General features: G+C 40.6%; 1 protein-coding gene across 3 annotated transcripts in view; it reads left to right on the top strand.

The window, feature by feature from the left end:
- The window catches only part of BEND4 (BEN domain containing 4), a 31,254-nt gene extending 14,281 nt beyond the window's left edge, over positions 1 to 16,973 (top strand). Inside the window, exons 3-5 of one of the 3 annotated variants that reach the window (XM_038134440.1) lie at positions 6,403 to 6,494; positions 9,789 to 10,029; positions 13,222 to 16,973. In XM_038134440.1, the coding sequence (XP_037990368.1) occupies positions 6,403 to 6,494; positions 9,789 to 10,029; positions 13,222 to 13,439 (551 nt within the window). In that variant the 3' untranslated portion in view covers positions 13,440 to 16,973. The remainder of the gene's footprint in view (positions 1 to 6,402; positions 6,495 to 9,788; positions 10,030 to 13,221) is intronic. The other 2 variants (XM_038134442.1, XM_038134441.1) reach the window with 2 other exon arrangements.
- The last annotated feature ends 4,331 nt before the right edge of the window (positions 16,974 to 21,304 follow it).

Here is a 21,304-nt window from a genome sequence, read left to right as displayed (position 1 = left end):
TTTTTTTTGTTCTTTTTCTTGATGTTCACATTTAACCACTTCTTTGGTTTCCCTTGATGTTCTGGATGTTTTGGTCTGATCTGTGGCCTCGTTCTGCTCTTCAGCTTCAAAGTGTGAAGTTACTGTGAGAAGAGAGCCTCGAGCACGGTCACCCAGTGTTTGGCACAAGAACCCCTTTGAATTTGTAGCACAGCTTTGCTTGCTGCTGGGGGTGACAGCTTACTTTGCTAAACCAACCTGAGTACAAAAACTTACTGAAACATGTAATTGCAGCAGACCAGGGCTTGCTTTATCTGTTTTCTCTGTGTTTCTGGATACAAACCCACAAGAATTTGGGAGGTCAGGTTTCTCAGCCAACTTGGGAAACCAGAGCTGGTGAGAGTTTTGTGGTGAGCTGCAGTTCAGCCTGTCAAAGATGAGCTCCCAGGTCTCAACTTTGGTTTGGCCTTTGCAGGTAAACATTTGGTTTTTAGTGACACAAACTGCTGTCCCTTCTCACAGGGGACTTCCTGGTTTCCCTGTTAGTTACCAGCAGTAGAAATGTGTAGTAAAGGGGTTTGCAGAGGATGTCCCTTCCAAAGGGAAGACTTCACTGCTGAACGGGATCACAAGAAGAAGAGAGGCTCCTTCTAATAAGTAGATGGAAAGTGAGAGAGCACAGACAAAAATAAAAGCCACAGGAGCATGTGGCAGCATCGCTTAAATGAGATGCGCAGCTGCCTTGTTTTATCTCTTTTAATCTGTTGTTTATGCAGAGGTGTATATCCCAGGGGCATATGGGAGGGGAACATTCTTTTTTCTGGAAGAAATCTATTGCAAAAGAAAATTAAAAGTACAATGGCTTTTCAGATGCAGATTTATAGAAACTAAATTATTTGCCTGGAAAACACAGCTGAGAGGGATTTTTAAAGTAATGGGATATTTGCTTGAATTTTTCTCCCTTCTCTGTTTTCAGCTGGCATGTAGGTCAGTTTAGGAAATCTTTAACACCCTCCTACACATTGTGTCAATTCTTTTGATTTCTGCTGTATGCTTTCACTACAAATGGGTGCTGGTTTTATTTTACCATCCAGTCACAAATATCCAAATTTGCAGGCTCTTGAGCACTGAGATCAGTTCCTCCCCTGTCTCTCCTTGCCCCTTGCTGTTTTTTCCAGCCCATCACACTGCAAACAAACTCGTCTTCGTGGACCATCCATGCAGCTTTTGCTGGCTTTCAGCTGACTATTGAAATAAATGACCGTATGAGCTAAAATAATCCAAGCCGTGCACACTTGTCCAAATCTCAGGCAGCAGAGGCATCTCCATTAATGTTATAAGACATTCACACAGCCCTGTGGTTCGTCAGCATGTTCCCTATCATTTGTTACATCTTTTTGACAGTCGAGCATCAATTTAGAAATGGCCTGCAATGAACTCGGAGAGAAGCGTTGCTCAAGGTCAAGTGAAGGAGGACAGTGCAGTGCTGAGCCAGTCTTAGCTAACAGCTGCTGGCCTGAGCAGGGTGGAGTAGATGTACACCCTTCCCAATTCTCCTCCCCTCTGGTGAGTCAGAGGTAAATGGTCTCGAGTGCTAAGGGATTCATCTTCTGCAGAACATCAAGAGGAATACTCGGTGCTTTGAAAATACAGCGTCAGCTACAGAGCACAAAATCTTCTTAATTACAGAATAACCAGATTTCTTACTGCCTGTTTATGGGGCTGAGGCCACTGCAGAGACACACTCAGCCAAACTGGGGTGAGCCATCCCTTCTCACTGGGACTGTCTGATGCTGCAGGAGAGGTTGGAGATACTCTTTATTTACCTTGGAGATGTGCTGTATTTACAGCAAGCCCAAGCATCTCTTCACAGTGCTGTGCTTTGGCAATATAAACAGCCCTGGAATGTTTTACACAGGAGGCTGCATTTTTGGGAGGATAAATGAGAGTTCTCGTTTTGACAGATACCAGTGTAAGTGACTGTGTCCCGCTAACATTTATAATGAGCAAAAACCCAGCTCAAACCAATAGTAGGGATGTTCTTGGCCCTTCATAAAAATTTGGAAACAATTATCAGAGGCAAAGGTTTAAAAAGAAAAAAAAATAGAGTGGGTGATAATTGGGAAACATTAAAAACATGTCACTGAAGGCCCCAAAAGACTATCTAGGAGGAAAAGTATAATGTTGGTTACAAAACCAACCAGTTTAGAGGGAAAGTAAAGGAAGAGTTAGAAACATAACAAATAGATTTGAGGGGAAGTTAATGGTGATGCATAAAAAGCATCAGTGGTAAATTTATGATTAAAATTAAATGTGGAGCATTGTCTAGAGAGGCTCCTTTCCCTGGCAAAATAAAGGAAAAATATGACTTCTTAAGAACAGTGTTGGACCATTATCAGACAGAAATAGATTTTATCAATAATATGGAACTGTTCATTGAGTATTTCTGTTCTGGTACTTGTGAAGGGTAGCATGATGCAGTCACACCAATATAATGGTGATGGTAAGCAGGTGGAAATATTTTCCATTTCCATTGTAACTCTGGGTGTTATCATACGTTCATCAGCAGCTTCATGTGGGACTGCAGCCTCAGCTGCCTGTCCCAGCTGCCTCCCAGTGCTGGGACACTGAAGAGCAGTAGCTGCTTGCACACTGCAGCTTTTCCTCCCTAAGTGCACATCAGCTTATTACCAAAGGCAATAAGTTGGTAAAGGCACAAGGCAGCTGCTACCAAAGCGTGATGTTTTCAAAACCATGAGGTTTGGACGACTCACTTCAGGAACTAAACCCAACATGAAAAAGACAATTCTGACCATGATTTTTCTTTCTGCTTTGTAATATTTTGGGTACTTCAAAAGACTGAAGGATGGAAATAGTATCTGATTTTTTTTTTTAAAGGATGTGAGGTGTCCTGGATGATGGTGATTTTGTTGGCCTGATATTGAGCCCAGACAAACTAATTGCCCAGCTGATGCCAGCTTCAATTAATAGAGTGCTAAACCAGAATAATGGCATTAATACCAGGCTACATCTTGCCAAATTATGGTTTTGATGAGATGAAAAGTTTGGTTGATGAGTATTGCAGATTTTCAGGGTGTTACATAACATTAAAATTACAAAACACAGTTTAAAAATACAAATATATTTGTATTCGGCAAATTTGGGAAAACTGCCATGGTGCAGCTGAATTTCTGGAGGGATGTGTTTTGTGAAACTGTTCACAGCCCATGTTTTTAATACTTTAATCCATGAGCACACAGTCATTGCTTACAGCTTGCAAGAGGTGCAGAGCTGTGAGAGAGGAAGATGCGAGGTGACAGACCTGGCCCATCTCTGTGTATTGGGGCACAGAGAACATGGCTCTGCTTGGTTTCAGCTCCTGGCAAATGCACTGAGAAAGGCACTGAGGGCCTTCAGTGCACTGAGAAAGGCTTTGGGAAGTCACAGTGACTTTCTGCCTGGGTATTGAGGTACAGCATGGTCAAAAGACCCACGGCCATCAGTTGTACACACTTGTTAGGAGGTGTAGGGACTCTGCTTTTAGCAGGAGCCCAGCACCTCTGGAGGGTCAGTGTTGGGCTTAGCAAAGAACAAATGGAGATATTTATCACCATTGTGGTGGTGACAAGTAACAGGCATTTTCCATTTCTTTTCCAAAAAATTTTGTAAACCCCTGTTTGAAGGAAAACAATATGCAGACTTGAAATAAGGTTTATGTTCCTGTTCCTGTTCCTGTTCCTGTGGTAGAAACTGCATCACTGGGAGGTGACTACTTGAGTTCTATGGTGTTTTACCCCCTGATGCTGTCTGTTGCAAGGAGGATTTAGTCCAAGGAGTTGCTGTGCTGTGTGGCAGCTCAGGCTGAGAGATCATAGCCTGGATTTTGTCGTTGGCACAGGGTGTGACTACCACAGTCACTGTCCAGCTATTCATTAGAAATTAGAATTCTCTGCAGAGAAAGCTGTGACAAGCTGTGCTGAATAAGCACTTGTTACAACACACAGATACCTAGAATAACAACGTCTTCAACTTGGATCGATGGCAGCAAACAGCTGCCACCTCCTGCATGTGTCCTGGCTAACATCTTAGCCAGACCAGCCTTCCCTGGCACACCAGATGCCCTGGAGGCCCTCCTCCTCCTTGCCCTTTAGCTCCTGCAAAGACCTTGCCCTTTCATTCTCTGCAGACCAGACTACTTTGTCATCTCCAGTGTCCATTCTGAGACGCTGGCACTTTCAGAAAGTAAAGGCTGGGGAAACTTCTTCCCTAATGGGCAGGGAAATTACTGCCTCCCCACAGGCTTTATACTAAATCATAACAAGTGTTATCTCAGTGTTGGTATCTCTCCCACTACTTACAGTAAGAACAAATCCCTGTTGGTGATGTCCTGATAGTGGATACCTGCATAAGCATGCAGAGTATCAGCCCATGGGGCTGTGATCTTGTTAACCTTGTAGAGACCCCATCAAAGATAAACAGAATAAATAAACTAGTAGACTTAAGTGATTATCCATCTTCCCAGCTGGGACCCCCAGGCTCTTACAAAGTTACATTTCCTGAAGGGTTTGGAGGAAACCGTTCTCAGCAAAGGGAGTATGTGCAGAGCCATAGAAGGGATGCAGCAGCAAAACCAAAGCTTTGACTCTCCACCCCATGCTGCCCTCTTTGTAGTTTCTTCTAGGCTTCAGTTAATATTGCAGCCCAAGAAGTCTGGATTTGCAAGTAGCACCTGGTGTTTGAAAGGCTGAGGTTATTTGTACCAACAGCAAACTGTGCTGTGTCATGGCTTTAAAGTCAAAAGTGATCAGCATCCTCCAGTCACTACAATGATTTAAAAAATCAAACAACGTTGTGCTCAAAACATTGCTGCTTTTATGAGGATAGAGGTTTTTATAAGCTTCGGCCAGCTTTTAGTACTTTCATGTTTCTCAGTGGTAATGAGAAGGCATTTTATCAGCAGCGTAGAGTTCAAGTAGAGCTGCACTTCATCTGCTGGGGACACAACAGGTTAAGTAATTTCCTGTTGTCTTCTCGATTGAGCCCCATCCCCTTGGAAGAACATTGGTAAACACATCCTTGGATAGCCTGCAGTGAGATTACTTACTGTGTGAAAAAACAGAAGCAGGAGTAAATACACTGATGGGTTGTCTTTACAGAGAAGTCAACATGGGGTGCAATAACATAGAAATTTATTCATCATATCAGGCACTTTACATGGCTTCTGTATGCAGACTGCTGGATGGAACTCCTCTTATCCCACAGTAAAGGGTCTGTTTTGTACAGAGTAATTTTGTTCTGCACCCTGTCTGCCTAGACAGGGGCATAGTAAGCTGTGTGGTGAGAATGCCAAGGAAAGAGGGCAAAATACCCATAAATCCTACCTTCAGACATTCTCAGATATTTCAGTGCTTGCTTTCAGATTGCCAGCTTAAGATAAAGCCCAAAACACCACATTTTTTCAGGTGTAAGAAATAATAAAATGCCAAGAAATAGTAATAAAAAAAGGGAATGTAAATATTTCTTCTGGGTTTTGAGTTGAAGCTATGATTAAATCTGAATACTTTACAAAAACAACCCATTCAAAATGTGAAAGTCATAAGGTACCTTAAAAACTGTGCTTATTTAGTCTTGCACAAGTCAGTGGTGATGTTGGATTAATATCTATTTAATTCTCCTATGGTGTTTCAGGCTCAGGAGAAAAGAGCTGTATTTCAAAAATACTCCAGAGTTAATCAGGGATGTGGCAGCATCTGCTTAAGAGAGACCCATAATTGAATCATCCCTAATTAACCTATCACCTCAACAGAAGGGAATAGGATGTTGGTACCACTACTGAAATGGATAAGAGTGATGGGAATGGAAAGGGGGGAGGATGAGGGCAAAGAGAAATAAAGCAATTTGCCTAACACCTAGTTTTATAATAAATTTGGGAGGAGGGAGGGAGTAGAAATTGGAGTATACGAGTCATTGAATCTCTTTAGTGTATTTAATCAGACTGTAGTTTCAAAAACATTTAAGCATATTTACATGTTAATCAATGCATTATTTAGGTCCAATAAATATTTCCTCCCTTGTATGGTTTGGGATTTTTACAGTATTTACAGATTTTTTTTTCTTAGTATCATTACTGCTGACCTAATTTGTATTTGTAGTAATTATAATTTCAAACTTGAGAAAAAACCCTTTGAAAACTAGTGGGTAGAAAAATAAAAGTAATTTTAGAGATCTCAGTATAGGCAATACAATACTTGTACATTTATTAAATGAAATATCTTCACAAATCAAAAAGAGAAGTATTTCGTATTTGAAATAAATCTCACAGACATAGAAGAGAGATACTAAGGAACACTGCTTGATTTAATACTGTTGTTCTATTTTGTGCTTTATAGCTAATGTACAGTAATTGCAATTTGTTTCATGCAGTGCCCTGCCAGACGGTTTTAGATTATTTGAAGACTGTACTTCAGCATCACAACCAGCTTATGGTGCCACAGCCAGCAGACCATCCAACCGAGGTAGGGTACGGTGAAAACAAGCTACATCTCTTTATGCTTGATAATTCATTACAAACATGTAGGCAAATATATCAGTAGGCATTTAGTAGTAAAAACAGGTTAAAAACTGTCATTCTTAAGTACAGTAGTCCCCTAAATGGAGGAAACACATCATTAGTACAATCTAGAATTACTTTACTGAGCAGCACCTAACTCCCTCCATCAGCAGCAGGTGTGCTTGCCTTGCTTTGGGTAGTTTTTCTCTCCTCTTTCTTCAGAAACACCATATTTGTGGGTAGAATTTAGGCTAGGGTTACCTGGTGACAGCTGTAGCTACGTGACTGAGAGTGGCTGCGCGTGGCATGCAGCAGTTCAGGGTGTGTATCACTTTGCTCCTCCATTCAGTTTTATCCTGTGCAAATTGATATATACATATTGATATTTATCACTAGCTGTTATCATTCAAGTGTGTTCCAAGGATTCATTTTCCTTTTTTATAATGCTCTTTTGCTTAGCTAAAATTTTCAAGTACTGTAAAAACTGAGGCTGTTTGTAATGTCTCACAAGGAATAGCTTGTCACAGTGTGACAGAATTTTTTATTCAATTAAACACACAGATATTAATCTTTTATTCATCAATTTTATCATGTACAAATAGAAGCAGAGATGTGTTTGTATTTTTGGTTCTTCCTTCAGACTCTGCTTATTTCATTTCTGGGAGGTTTTATGTTTGTTTCAATTTAATGACTGCTGGACACACCAAACCACATCATATATTTAGCGAGAATGTTTTGCCCAGGAGTGCTTTACTCTCTGAGGAAGCAATGAAAGTGTATCTGTAGCAGGAATCAGTAGTTGTTTAACAGAGTAGTATAACACTATATCATGCCTTGGAGAAGAATGAGGAAAAATATCCTACATTTCAGGGGGAACAGGAGAGAAGCGTTATAAAATTGAGGCTGAGGAGTTACGCAAAATTTATTACCCTCTCCTCAGTTAATAGCAACGTGAGCTCTCATGAGATCTAGATGTTGGGCCTTTCTGCACCCTATTTTCATCAGTGCTATATATATAAACACAGAATAGCTTCTAGGATAGCTTGCTGCTTTGCAAAGCCACTCATGAGCATCTGTCCTTAATGCACACGAGCAAGCCTGGAGCCTAACCCAGTGCCATTATGGGCTTGCACTGCATAAGCCAGGCCTGGCAGGACCTACAGTACCTGCAGCTTATCCTTTGCAGTGGCATCAGTAAGAATGGCCATTGCTTCACTAAAGGGGTTTTTTAATAGGAGAAAAATAGGTTTCAGAAATCGAAGGTAGGAAAATACTTTATATAAAAGGGATGTGAAGCTAGCTGCTGAAAAAAAAAAAGTACCAGCGTGAGGATCACATGATCCTTTGTGCTGATGTAGTGGAGCAAGCCAAGGGAGTACTGCTGCCAGCTCCCCCTGGGACAGAGTGGTCACCACTACTTCAGCGTAAGAGTATATTACCTCCAAAGAGCTTTCCATGCCCTTCTGCTCTTCTTCCTTTCCCCAGCTCCTTCACAGTGTTGGAAGAGGACAAGGAGCTGGACTGGATGGATTGTAATCCATAGCAGTGTTCTTCCTTGGCTGAGCACTTCAGACATATTACTGGCTTCCCAGGGGATCATGTACTGGGCAAAAACTAAAGAGGCTGCCTGTGTCATGAATGGAGGGGCAGGAACTGACCCTGACCTGTTTGCAGTGATGTGAGGAGATAATGAAGTGCAAAGAGAAAGCCCCAAATTTAACAGGGGTATACTATAGCTGAAGAGTCTTTCTCTTAGGGGTGAGAGCTTGAATTTACAGCTACGGGGGAGTGAGTGAAGTGTTGAGGTGTTTGGGGAAGGAGTGGCCCTTCAGACAGACAAAGCCCATCTCTTCCCTCACATTTTGGCTTCCTTTGCAGCGTTTTGGGTTTGTCCGTAGCTGTCTTTGCCAGCAGCTGATAGCAAGGCAAACAAGTAGCAAACAGCCACACAGGATGAGCTGCCAGTGATGCTAACCCCACTGGGGGGTGGTGTGACTCTAGATCATACAGATTATCTAATGATAACCTCAGCACAGTCTTCACTAAATTCAATCTTCCATATATTTATCAAACTCACAAAAAAAATTAAAAACAAATACCTGAGGAAAAACTTCAAAGATGCTCTCAAGCTGTCTCCCAAGATGCTGTAATAAATATGTGAAAGGAGGCAAGGGTAGTCCTTAAAATAGTTTTCAGATATCAAAGGCCCAGAAGTGAGAACTTAGCAGCACTTGCCCACAAGTGTGGCATGTGGCTTTGCGTCTCACTGAGCATCAGACCTGAGTTTCTCTAGCTCACTGCAAGTTCCTGTCAAACCTGAGGGCTACACAAAGAGTTCACTAATTGGGCTACCAGATTTATGTGTTTTGATAAAGAGGTGCAGCTGTCAAAGTGAATGAGTCTCCAGGAGGGTGTGGTTGGGTTTTTATTGTGTACTTCAGTTATTTCAAGTATATTAACAGTGCCATCTTACATTAATTGGGTAATCCTGAACTATAGCATTTTATGGGCAACAAGAATTAAATACAATTTAGGTACAATTGACTTAAGAGGGCTTATAAATGTGTGTGGATTACAGGAATCCCCATAATTAGTCTCACAGCATTCATTTAATGTTGGAATATTGAAGCACACAAATTATGAAGGTTAAAAGCAAAATTTCTTCCCAGCTGACACAGTGGCATTTCTTTAAAGCTGTAATTTGAGTTAATACAGCATTCATTAATTATAATGAAGCTTTTAGTTTTCATAGTTGCTTTACTTATTTTCTTTACATTTTTCACAGTAACATAATTGCTGTCAAGTTTCAGGTGTGTTCTACAGAAGTAATAAATCTATTATAAAAATAGACCAAAAGAGTCACCTCTGAAGGAAACTATCAGCTGTGATGACGTGATCCATTTGATCAGGCTCTTCAAAGACCCTTTTTATGCATTTTCCATATTAAGAAGAAACATTACACTTAACTAGTATGCCCAGTTGCTGATTCTTAACTCTTTTTAACCTGCTTGTGAAAGTGGAAATTATCAATAGCTACCCCTCTCAAAATGTATTCATTGTACCTCACCCAATCTGAGTTCCAGAAAATGGAAATGTAATTTTAGAAGTACTCATTCTCTGTAAGAATAATTCCATGTTCACTTTGGGTTGTGTTTCACTGTCAGTATCGTGGATAGTTAAAAACATATCTTTTATTGCAACTGACATCTTCACTTATTTGCCTTGTAAAATAAGCAACAGAAATATTTCACTTTTTCAGGGGAGTAAGCAGTTGCTGAACAACTACCCTGTCTACATCACTAGTAAACAGTGGGATGAGGCTGTAAATTCTTCCAAGAAAGATGGACGACGGCTCCTTCGCTATCTCATCAGATTTGTTTTCACAACCGATGAGCTTAAGTACTCATGCGGCCTTGGGAAAAGGAAAAGGTCAGTGCAGTCAGGAGAGACAGGTCCTGAAAGACGTCCTCTGGATCCAGTTAAAGTAACATGTCTCAGAGGTACTGCATCTTTTCGCTCAGTGTCCACCATATGTGATCTCATTTCACCACATTGGCTCTGGCTCAGTAGAAGCATTTTTGGCTGACAGTTGCAGAACTAGAAGGGGTTTCACAGGCAGGTGACAAGCACCCAGAAACCCTCCACTTTCTTTTCATACATACATACAAGTATGTATGTATGTGTAATATATGTGTTTTGGGTGTTTTTGATGGGAAAAAACAAGGCCCCTTATTTGAGAGAGGACCCAAATGCAAGGGCACATGACACTAATACACTTTAAAAAGCAGTGAAGCAAAATCAGACATTCCTGATTACACTCATTTGTTATTTGTTAACACCAGTTAACAGCAAAACTAACCAAAGGAATAGTTACAGTCTAGTGTCTAATAAGGATATGATGCACAAGAGCACAGTGCATCATTGGAGTTAGAAGCTGAGTTTCAGAGTAGGTTTGAAAACATCTTCTGGGGTCAAAAATATCTTCAGGTTAATTACATAAGTGTTGTCCAGAATTTAACTTATTTTTTGGCATACTGATGCAACATTGCCTAAAAATGTTAGGGAACAACTTTCCCCCATGTTTAGCCTGAAAAGGGAGGGGAGTTTTGCAAGCATTTCACAATGTTAGAGAGTGAGGATATTGCGCGGAAAGGTTACAGATTGAAAAGAATGTTGTGTACTTTGGTTTCCTAAAATTGTCTGAAAAGGCTAGTAGCAAGCTTTATAATAAAACATACAAAACAGGACTTTTTAAAGACAAAGTAAAAATATGTTTTTAGTTTCAACATCTGCATTATATAAATGCTTATGCTTATTATTTCTTTAATTAACTCATAGTTAACTTTATAGTATTTTTTTGAGCACATATGTGAAATTTTGGCTGAACTAACGTCAAGAATGTTTTACTAATCAATGCAATGTAAAAAGCTATATTGTGGTCAGTCAGTGATAAAAATATCTTCACTCATTCAACTGGAGTCCAAAGTGGTTATACACCTCAGATGTATGAGCCTCTTCCCATTTAGGGTAGAAGAATCAACAAAGCTAAGTAGATAAGGCTTAAGGTTAGGGTACAACATTGATGTAACCAGACAATGAACTCAAATTTTACATACAGACAAATTAGGCAAACAAGCACTTTTTGTACTACAAAATAATCTTTTAAGCTGCTGTGTGAGACTCTACCAGAAATCTATCAGAGCTAAATTGGAGGGCAAATCCATCATACACTATGCTGCAGAGGTCTAGAGAGACCAGGGGGCCCAGAAGTTCTTCTGGAAAATGAAGGCTGGAAACAAGTACTTTAGCTTTTACTAAGTTACTTTAAGTATCACCTAATAGTTTATGCACAAGCACAGTGCTGATAACCTTTTTCTTCCCCTTTCTCTCACCTGCCTCCCAAGACTAATAGTAAATGCAACTATACGTTGAATTTTGCTTGTGGCCGCTCTCTTTTTGAGGTCCTGGACACACAGAACATGGGGAGCACTCCTTGGGAGAAAGAGAAAGGGTAATTTTAATTATCAGAAGCTTGAAGAGGAAGCCAAAACATGCAGTATGTAATGACCAGCTCAGAAAGCAGAGTAGACAGCTCTCCCCTTGGGCCTTTATGTGTAGGTGGGAACATGACAACTTTCTCCAGTGCTGAGAGTTGGCCACTAGCTCCTACTCATTTACAAGCCAAGGTAACAAGTGTCTGACTAATTCTCAACCCAGCTAATTATGCCTTTCCACCATAGCAGAGAGTGCGAATTGGTTCTCTGTCTGCACTCAGAGTTTAAATATATATAAACATTTTTAATATATTCCTACAACTGACTGGTTTCTGGAACCAGTTTTAAAACATCCTGGCATGCTTAAATTATAGCGTTACTTCTTTATGTGGTAACCATTTCTCTGAGAAAAAGACGAGTGTGGGGGCACATGTGAACATAACTAGGTAGGAATTACTGTTGCCTGTGTGGATTTCCAGGGAAATGAATTTAAAACAGAGATCTCTATCACTTTTGCAGACACACTGCTGGAGGAGCTATGCAAAAATCACATCCTAATTGTCCAACAGATGAGATACCTTGCAGGCACGGGAACTCATGTAAAAGCACAGCATTCCCTGTCTGGAGATGTGGTGACAGTAATGAAGTTACCTTACACCACTTATTGTGCTGTTGGCTTGTCAACAGTAGAAAATAGAATTTAAAAATATCCTGGGACACACAATGCTGCATGAGGGAATAACTAATGTTACAGAATAAATAAGCAGCTCCATTTCTATATGAGGTACAGTGCACCCCATATCTCTAATAAGATGCCCTCACATTTAAAATTGTATTTGGATGTTTCAAAGTCCAAATACACCTATTTGAGCTGTGTCTAGCAGTTACAACTCCAGACTTGGCAGGGCACCTTCTGCAAGTCTAGCATATAGCATGTCAAAGAATCTGAAAAATAAATTATAAAAAATGTCATCATCACATACAAATAGCTGCATGTGGCAGCAGCAGCAATTTAAATAGCTAAAATGCATGCAGTACAATTTATTTTCTCCTGCATTGAAAACTATTGCAAGGCTCCCCCAGTCAGCCCTCTGATCTCATTTAGCTATTTCTAAGGCCAAATCAGCCTCTGAAAAAATAGGTGTAAAATACAGGGAGATGAAAATAGCAGAACTTAAAAAGAAAGATCTCCCAAACAGACAGGTGCACCAAACTGAAATAATGGCAGTGACATTTTCCAGCAGGCTGTGGGCTCCTGCAGGTTGCAGGTGCTGAAGGAGCCAGCAGAGGGAGGTCAGAAAGATCCAACAGCAATCACCTTGAGGTATAGATACCAACAGGTTTCTAATGAAATATGTCCTGGCTTATGTTAGCTTTTACACATATTGCACATGCTGAATCTCAGCCTTCACTTTGAATTAGTTCTTTGTATTTCCACAAGAAAGGATTTTATATCCAGGTCCCATGAGTCACCTAGGTAGCTCAGGTGTAACAACATACACTGCATGTGGAGAAACACACTTATGCAGAAATAAAATAGGTCCAAGTGGCATTATCATGGCATCCCCATAAGGCTTTACGTCTGCTTAAGCAGAGCAGCAATACCTCCTCTCTTATCTCCCATGAGCCTTTGACACCTGGGCAATAGCAGATGCTGCAAAGACAAGTTGCTCTTAATCCTTGCATGTTTTCCTGCAGAGTTCATTAGGATGCACTGTACCTCCAACCCGGACTGGTGGATGCCCTCTGAGGAGCAGATTAACAAGGTGTTCAGTGACGCCGTGGGCCACGCGCGCCAGGGCCGCGCCGTGGGGACTTTCCTGCACAACGGCGGCTCGTATTACGAGGGGACTGACCACCCGGGGTCACAGGATGAAGTCTTCAACAGAGGTATGCAGGATGGATCTGGAGATTGATGGCAGTGAGAGCCGCATCGTACCACAGTAGCAACCACTTAATTTAGGAGAGACTGTTTGGTAAACATACTTAACCCTGCTGTCATTTAGGAGTCCAAAGCACGTTTGAACACATACTGCATACATTTCAGCTTCTCCATCCTACCATATTCCAGTTAACAGAAAGAAATCCATTTCAAGACCTGCTTTATGGGACTTCTCAGTGCCTATTATTTCCAAACCCTTCATAGCTCACTCAAAGGGAACGTGCAGTCCATTTCATCCAGTTGTAGAGGAAAGGTCATTTAAAAACTATAGAAGTGTCAAAAGAAACAGCAGCTATGATCTCTTCAGCCTATTGATAACAATCCCAGGCCCAGACTTGGAACAGCTGGGTGCTATTTGCTTTCCCTGACTAGAAGATTTATAGAAGTCCACACACTTACAACAAAAAAAAAAAAAAAAAAAAAAACCAAAAAAAAAAAGGAGTGGTTTCCCATTTGCTAACAGAAAAGAACATAATATAAGTGCTACCTTAAAGTACCACACAAGACAGAAGATCCAGGGACTTTCTTAGCCAACTCTGTCAGGAAATTAAGCTTCCCGAGTAAAACAGCAGCACTCATCAACAGCAGAATCCTTCAAAGAGCCAGAACAATAACAGGCATTTCTAACAGATATAAATTGCATTGTATATCATATAGACGGTATATTTATCTAGATTTCTAGAGGATTAGAGTTGATCATGACGGTTTTCATTACAACAAGATTGCTAAAAACAAATTGCCATTTCAGAAGACAGATTTTCCTTTGTTCCTACTCTGCAGCCATATTATGTAGCTTTAGAGGCTTTAAATTGCCTTTTCTTGTTTTCACTTTAATTTGTGCTTTATATCCGTTCCTTGAAAGAGTGAGCAATATGCTGGTTTTGCTCAATGTTGCATTCAGGGAGGGGTTGGGCTAGAAGAACCTGGTTTATTGTTCTGTAGTAGGTAGACACAAGATCCAGACTGAGAGCTGTAAGAAAAGAGCTGTTGGAGCAGAATTCACATTGGTGCACCACATCGGAAGCAGATACTAGCTTTAAAAACAAAAGTCAATCCGCAAAAAAAGTTAAATTTTAAGTGTTTAGGAGTCCACTGTCCCTCTAAATTGAGCCACGCCAGAAACATGCAATGCCAAAGAAACTATGCCCTTTCCTTTCCACATCAGGGTGTTTCCATCTCCTTACCTTTGTGTGCTCGCTCAGGCCAGTGTTGGCATCCATCCTCCACAGCCTGAACCAGCACTTCCTGAGACAACATTTCCCCACTGGCAGGTACAGGGAGCTGTTTTTTGGGAAGAAAGTTCACTTCACTTTTGCCATCCTTAGTGCTACCTCATCAGCGTTGACTCTCCTGAGTGTGTCTCTCATACGCCCCCAGCTTTCCTCACCACCTTGTGCAAACCACAAGCGTAGCTACTAATGGCTCCCTTTGCCCTTCTCCTCCCCTTCCCCACCTTCTCCCCATGCACCAGGCAAGGCAGGAGGCACTGGTCCCTTCCTCAGAGACCAGGAAGGGCTCTCTGGGGTGCAGTGCTCCTGGAGAGCCAGCCTGGCTGCAGGGCTGGGGCAGTCTCACCAAGTTCAGCTCACCCACACAGGAGCTCCTTCCTGCCCTCTGCCTGTGCTTGTGACAGGTCTCTCCTGGCCCGTGGGGCATCTTGGGACACAGGCTCACCATGCATTGCCATAGAGAGGACCTGGCTCAGTCCCCGTGTGCTTTAGGCCTTCAAATCTCCAATACCTCTCGGTTCACTTTAATTTTGGTGATTTTTTTGAAAGGGGGTTGGAAGGTACTCACTGGCCCCAAAATAATTAACTTATTTTCTTAAAGTCAACTAGCAGTTTAGTCACACAGGACCTCACTAGACCAAGGGGTCTAGTACAGCATTCCTTCATTACAGGCAGGAGGTGACTTTCTCGGAGTGGTCACACCACGTGGTGGCCTCTGGAGGAGAAATTCATTGTATAGAAACGTCACAGTACAGATATCCTATAGTAGCTTTTCAGTGTTGAACTTACACTTTTTTAAAAAGAACTATATTAGAAGATGTTACATTGCTCAGATGGTGTAAGTCTTGCTGGTCTATGTTTAATGTGGTGACACATGCCAGAACTATTTGGTAAAACATGTCAGAACGTGTGAGTCAACATTATACTGTAAATTTGTCCACAGCGATATGTATCATGCTGTATTTTTGTAAACATTGTGATGGTTTCCTTTCAGCTTAATTGTATGATGTTAAAGATATAAACACTTTTTAACAGTCACAGAACAGAATTACTGAACTGGACAGACCTCTCACTTAATAACTGAAAGATTTGCTGAAATAACTAGTAAGCCTAGCTTTATTTTTAGTGTGAAAAGCATAGCCAGCATCCTGGAGCCACTCATAATCCTCTACTCTCATTGTGCAAAATAACCAAAAGTATAATTTCATCCTGAAAGCCACTTTGGCAGTAGAAATGGCTTTGCAGGTTTGGACCTTTCTTTATGAACAAAGTTTTGTCCTCAGCTGCTTATGTGCACTTGCCAGTGACATGAATCATGGTCACACACAGGCGTTAACAGACACCAGCTCATATATTTGTTCGTGTTTTGTTTTAAAATAATAGAGTATAAAAACTTTTGTCAGTTGTCTGTTTTTAATTGCCATTGTGGCCACTTGACCCACACATTTCATTTTTAAAATCCCAAACCTTGCACAACAACTTATTCCAGTTAATTTGTTCATTAGGTGTTATAAATTCACACACATTGAAGCATCTAAATATCTGCAATATGTTAGATATGGGACCTGAAAAAATAGATAGCACATAAGCCCTTGCAGAGGGAGATATCCATATTTAGGCAGTGTGCTTTATAAGCCAGCACATCCCTTCCCAGCAACAGAAGGAAACTGCTATCTATCATGTCACTCCAGGAAGTCCCAGGAGGACAGAGATTCTTGTCTTATCCTTCCATATGCTTTAATCTTCCTGTCATTTATGTATCTGCCTTCTCTCAAACTTTGTGTAGCAGCACCGCACGCCCATCTGTGCCAACATGCCTTCGCTATATTTTCTATGACAAATATTTGTGGAGAAACTGTGATTAAAAAAAACATTAATCCTGATATTTTTATTGTTATTATGGTGTAGTTAATTCTATGAATACTTTCTTATAATGATTGTACTGTGTAGAGTAAGTACAAGTTAGGGATAGACCTTTATCAGATATTGTACAAAAGAAAAGTGCATAGTGTAATATAGACTAGTAAGGTTTTTGTGACAATTTCTATAGGATGTGTGAATTGTTTTCTATGTGGCAACACACATTTCTTTTAAAGAATATAAAATCTTAGAGAATTTTTTAAACAGTCAATATTTTTAATTATAAAGACATTTGTTACCTACAGTTTACTATTTCAGGTGTTAATTCTAATTTGAATATTGGTTTTATTACTACATACCTCCAGTTCCATTTGTTCTGTTGCATAAAAAATGCACAATAAAAGTTAGTCTCTGGTTAACCTGTCTCTTCCTTTCTCTAGAGGCAATCTTGTGTCAGTGTGACAGCCATGATACCTGGGTCTCACTACGAATATATATTAAAAGCTTTAGATTTATTTAAAGGGCTAGAGCTTTTTTTTTTTTTTTTTCCATGAAATGCTTGTTTGGTATGAAGCATCAGAAAGCACAGGAAAAGATTATGAAGAATTCAAGTATGAATATAATATAAATCATTTTCACCTCAATGTACAGCCACAGAGATTTATGTGCTGGTTAAATAGAAAGGCTATTCAAAGGAAGTACCCATCTGCAATCTTAAAACCTGGATTTTCAAGCAGTGACATTTAAATCCTATTTTAATTCAGAATCCAGTGATGGCCGAATGTATCCTGTTCTCTTAAACGCTTTAGAAAATCCTGGCTCCAGATAATTTGTAGAGGAATTACAGTGACAAACATTCACCATGGCAAACCACTGCTGCTGGGCTGTGAAGCCAGGGCCAACCCACAGGCTGGTGTCAGCCACTGGGAATGGTTGTTTCCATTCACATGTATATATGTGGTATATACACATATATACCATGGGTATAAATGGTGTATCTTTTATGATGATATCAAATAGTACCATTATAAAACAGTGCTTTTGGGTGCCTGTAATGCTGCAAAGTTAACTGGGGTTGGGCAAGTATTTCTAGGTCAGGGGCTTCAGCCTACAGGGTTTTTTTTGTGAAGATCACAATCAGTGAGAACCATTTACTAATCTCCCCATCAAAATAATTTCAGGTAACTCTGAGAAGTGGACATAGAAAACCTGTATTAATCCACCTGCAAACAATCATAATTAGCTTCTCTCTGAAAAACTTTGACTTCCCAGACTTTTGGGCAATGGCTGGAAATGTCTGAGGGTAGATCTGGAGGCAGGAGGGAACAGGGATGGGCTGTGTGCAAACCAAACAGGGTGAAGGAGCAGTACAGGCAGGAGCCCAGCAGGGAAAGCTGGCAGGGAAGAAGAGCACCTAACTAGGGAACCAAAGGCAACAATTGGGTTTATGAAGCTCAAAAAGAGAGATTAGGTCTAACAGCAGGGTGCATGGAAGGGGATAAGCATGAGAGGTAGTGCCTGGGGCCAGGAAGGCAAGGAGAAGGGATACAGAAGAGGTAGCTGGGATGGGGATGTGGAACAAGCAGCACAGATGGGGAGAGCAATTCAATAATGTTGCATTTTATCACTCTTCCACTAAATACCTGTTAAACATACTGGTAAGGCAATGGCTTAACTGTGCTACTGCTGTGCAGCAGTGCCGGTGCCCTCAGGTGCGTGCCCATGCGGGCAGTTATGTCTCTCCTGAGGCATGAGATGTCCCTGAAGAGAGCTTTAAGGTCCAAGTCAGACATTGAACCTCATGCATATGAAGGTATTTGGTTTTTACTTCATTTGCTTTGAACAAGCTCCCGTGCAAGCTCATATTACTGAAGTGTTTGTAACGTTACTTTAATAAGATTACTCCCATTGCAAAATCTTGTCCTCAAGAGTTCAGCTAGACAGGGTTTACTCTGCCTCCTTCCCTCTGCTGAGGCACTGACTGAAGCCAGTGGACTGCCACTAGCTCAGGCAGCATGGACAATGACACGATGTCTGCTGACTTGCAAAGTGAGTTTCTGTTTGGAAACATGCACATAATCCCAAAAAGAACACCATATCTCAAAAGGAATTCATCTTTCCCTACCTGACTTACTTATGCTCATCAGTAACTACAAACAGAACCCCAGGGCTTCAGCACAAGGTGAGTGTGAATACAGCTCCAGGAAATCATCACATAAACCTTAGTTATTGACAGAGCAAGCCAACACCACGGATGTGACCTGACCACTCCTCAGGCCTATTTAAATCAGAGGCTCTGTCTTGGTTATTTCCCAACAAGTTCATACATGAGCAGCTCTCCTGGGATAAACTTTCCCTGCTGCACCAGGGAGCCCCTCGGAACACTTGGCAGCTTTCAGTACGTGACCTTGCCCTATGAATGCAAAAACCCTCCTCCACAGACCCTTCAACATCTGAAGCATAAAAGCAGCTTCTACTGCAAATGTATCACACTAAAGAAAAAAAAGCCACACCAGCAGATTAATTAGCTAAGTTGAGAGAAAAACAATCTGACATGAACTTATACAACAATGTTGGGAAAAAGCTAAAAAACCCTTTTGTCCTTAAAAATGCTTTAAACTTTCCCACTCATCTGACAGATGTAATTGCCTCAACCTAAGTTGTCTTTGTAGAAAAATTGAAAGAAACAGCTTTGCTAATGACTCAAAGTAGTTTCCCATTAGAAAAGTTCATATTAAATTTAGTTCCCATTTAGGAACAGGGTCAATAGTAGAGCAGAAAAAGTCTAATTAAACCTTTCAAAAATGCTTGGTAGCAATGTGATTGAAAAGCTGCAATTCTTCTTCCAAAATTATGTGAGAATCTCAAAGAGCCAAAACCTGAACTACTTATTGATGGAAAGAGGGAATTGTTATTTGCTAAAGGATAATCCAAAGAAGCAGAGCAGCAAGTTCCAACACAGTCTCTTGACAAACAGAATGTCAAGGGAACACCTGGGGTATCTTTCCCACCTACAGCATCAGGAAGATTGTTCCAGGCTGAGACATTTCCATGAAAAAAGTTGAGCGTGGCACATTTGTAAACCCACCAAATGCTAGCCAAAGTACCACTGCACCTCTCCCTCAATGATCCAGAAGTGTCCAATTACCTACTCATCAGATGAAGCACCCAGAACATAGATTTTGGAATTAGTCTTCTACACCTAAAACCCTTGTTTTGAACCACCTGGAAACTGAGATTCTACAAGAAAGGTCAAAACCAATGAAATCAGTGCAAAGCATAAAGGGAAAGGAGCAGAATGGGTTCAAGCCTTACTGGAAAGTCTTGCCTCAACGTTTCCAAGTTGTCCAAATTCATTAGCATCTTCTTCCACAGTATTTAATTTTTATTTTTGCTGAGATGCTGAGTGAGTTGTCTTTCATGAGAAACATCAGTGAGTACAAATCTGCAGCCAAAGACACCTATATACAGTTACAACATGAAGAGACAGGGGTTCATATATGAATGAATTTTTATGTGCATCAAATTCAAGATGGATTTTTTTTTACTGCCTTGGAGAAAAATAAAACCCCCACATTTAAATCCTAAACTTAATGCTTTGTGTCTCCAGAGTAGCCTGATTTAATGGTAAACTGCTGTTGAATCAGTGTTTGGGGTAAAAAAATTCTTCTCTAAAACACTGAATATCAGTTTACACTAGAGCAGGGAGTAACATTTCAGTCACCTCAGGTGTCAGGAGGAGAACCTAGAAAAGATCTTACTAAGCCCCAATTCAGCATCAGAACTGAAGTCCAAATTTAAAAAAAATAATAAAATCACAAAGAGCTTGGGTAAATCAATACACATAATTTACTGTGAGCTGAGCTGGCACAACTTCTGTGAAAGCAGAAACTATGTCCCTTTTCCTAGGGTTTTCAAAAAAAGTTTAATTCAAACACTAAAGGAAGGTTTACTTTTCATGATCTTTTAATAAGTCCCTCATAAAATATTTGCAAAGACAGACAAAAGTCATTCTTGAACAGGACTTTTAAGATCACTTTCAACCAGCTGACTGCAAGGGCCCACTTCAACCCATCACCCCCAATTTAACACAATTATTTTGGAATGGCCTTTCAGTAAATGCCACAGACAGCAAATAAAGAAAGGACTTTGAAGATTCCAGGTTACATTATGTGAAATGACAGAGCTCTCTCCCTCTTTTGAAGTGGCTGAGACCACTTGTTTGGTTATTCCAACAGCCCAAAGACAGCCCAGTATTTGAACTTGACCTCAAACAGACAAGAGATGAGGCCCTCAAGTCTGTCACTTCTCTGCTCAGGTGGACCCTGTGCCATTTGGCTCATTAGAGAAAAAAAAAAAAAAAAGAACACAACAAAACCATAGGAAAATAACAAACTTCCCTTGAGAAAGGGTGTCTCTAATCTATGAAATGAAACATCTTTAGCAATAAGGACATACAGTGCATAGCCAAAATCTTTCCTGCAATATGTTGCTTGACCACTTTATTTCTGATATCTCATACCATACAGATAAAAATCAATTTTCCAAGTTTCTCCACTTCATCAGCCAGATTTCTGACATTTTTGACTCTTCTTTCCAACCACATAAAATTTTTTAGCCCAGTTAGAAGCAGTTCTTCCCATAACTGGATAAATAATCAGTTTTATTGGTATTAGTGATAAAAAGTGGCACTTAAGTGTAGCAGAGTACATTAAATCCTTTCTAAGCTGGCTAATTTCAAGCTTTTTCT

This window comes from Motacilla alba, chromosome 4 (assembly GCF_015832195.1).
Source record: "Motacilla alba alba isolate MOTALB_02 chromosome 4, Motacilla_alba_V1.0_pri, whole genome shotgun sequence".
NCBI lineage: Eukaryota > Metazoa > Chordata > Aves > Passeriformes > Motacillidae > Motacilla > Motacilla alba.
This window is presented reverse-complemented; position numbering and strand designations above follow the sequence as displayed.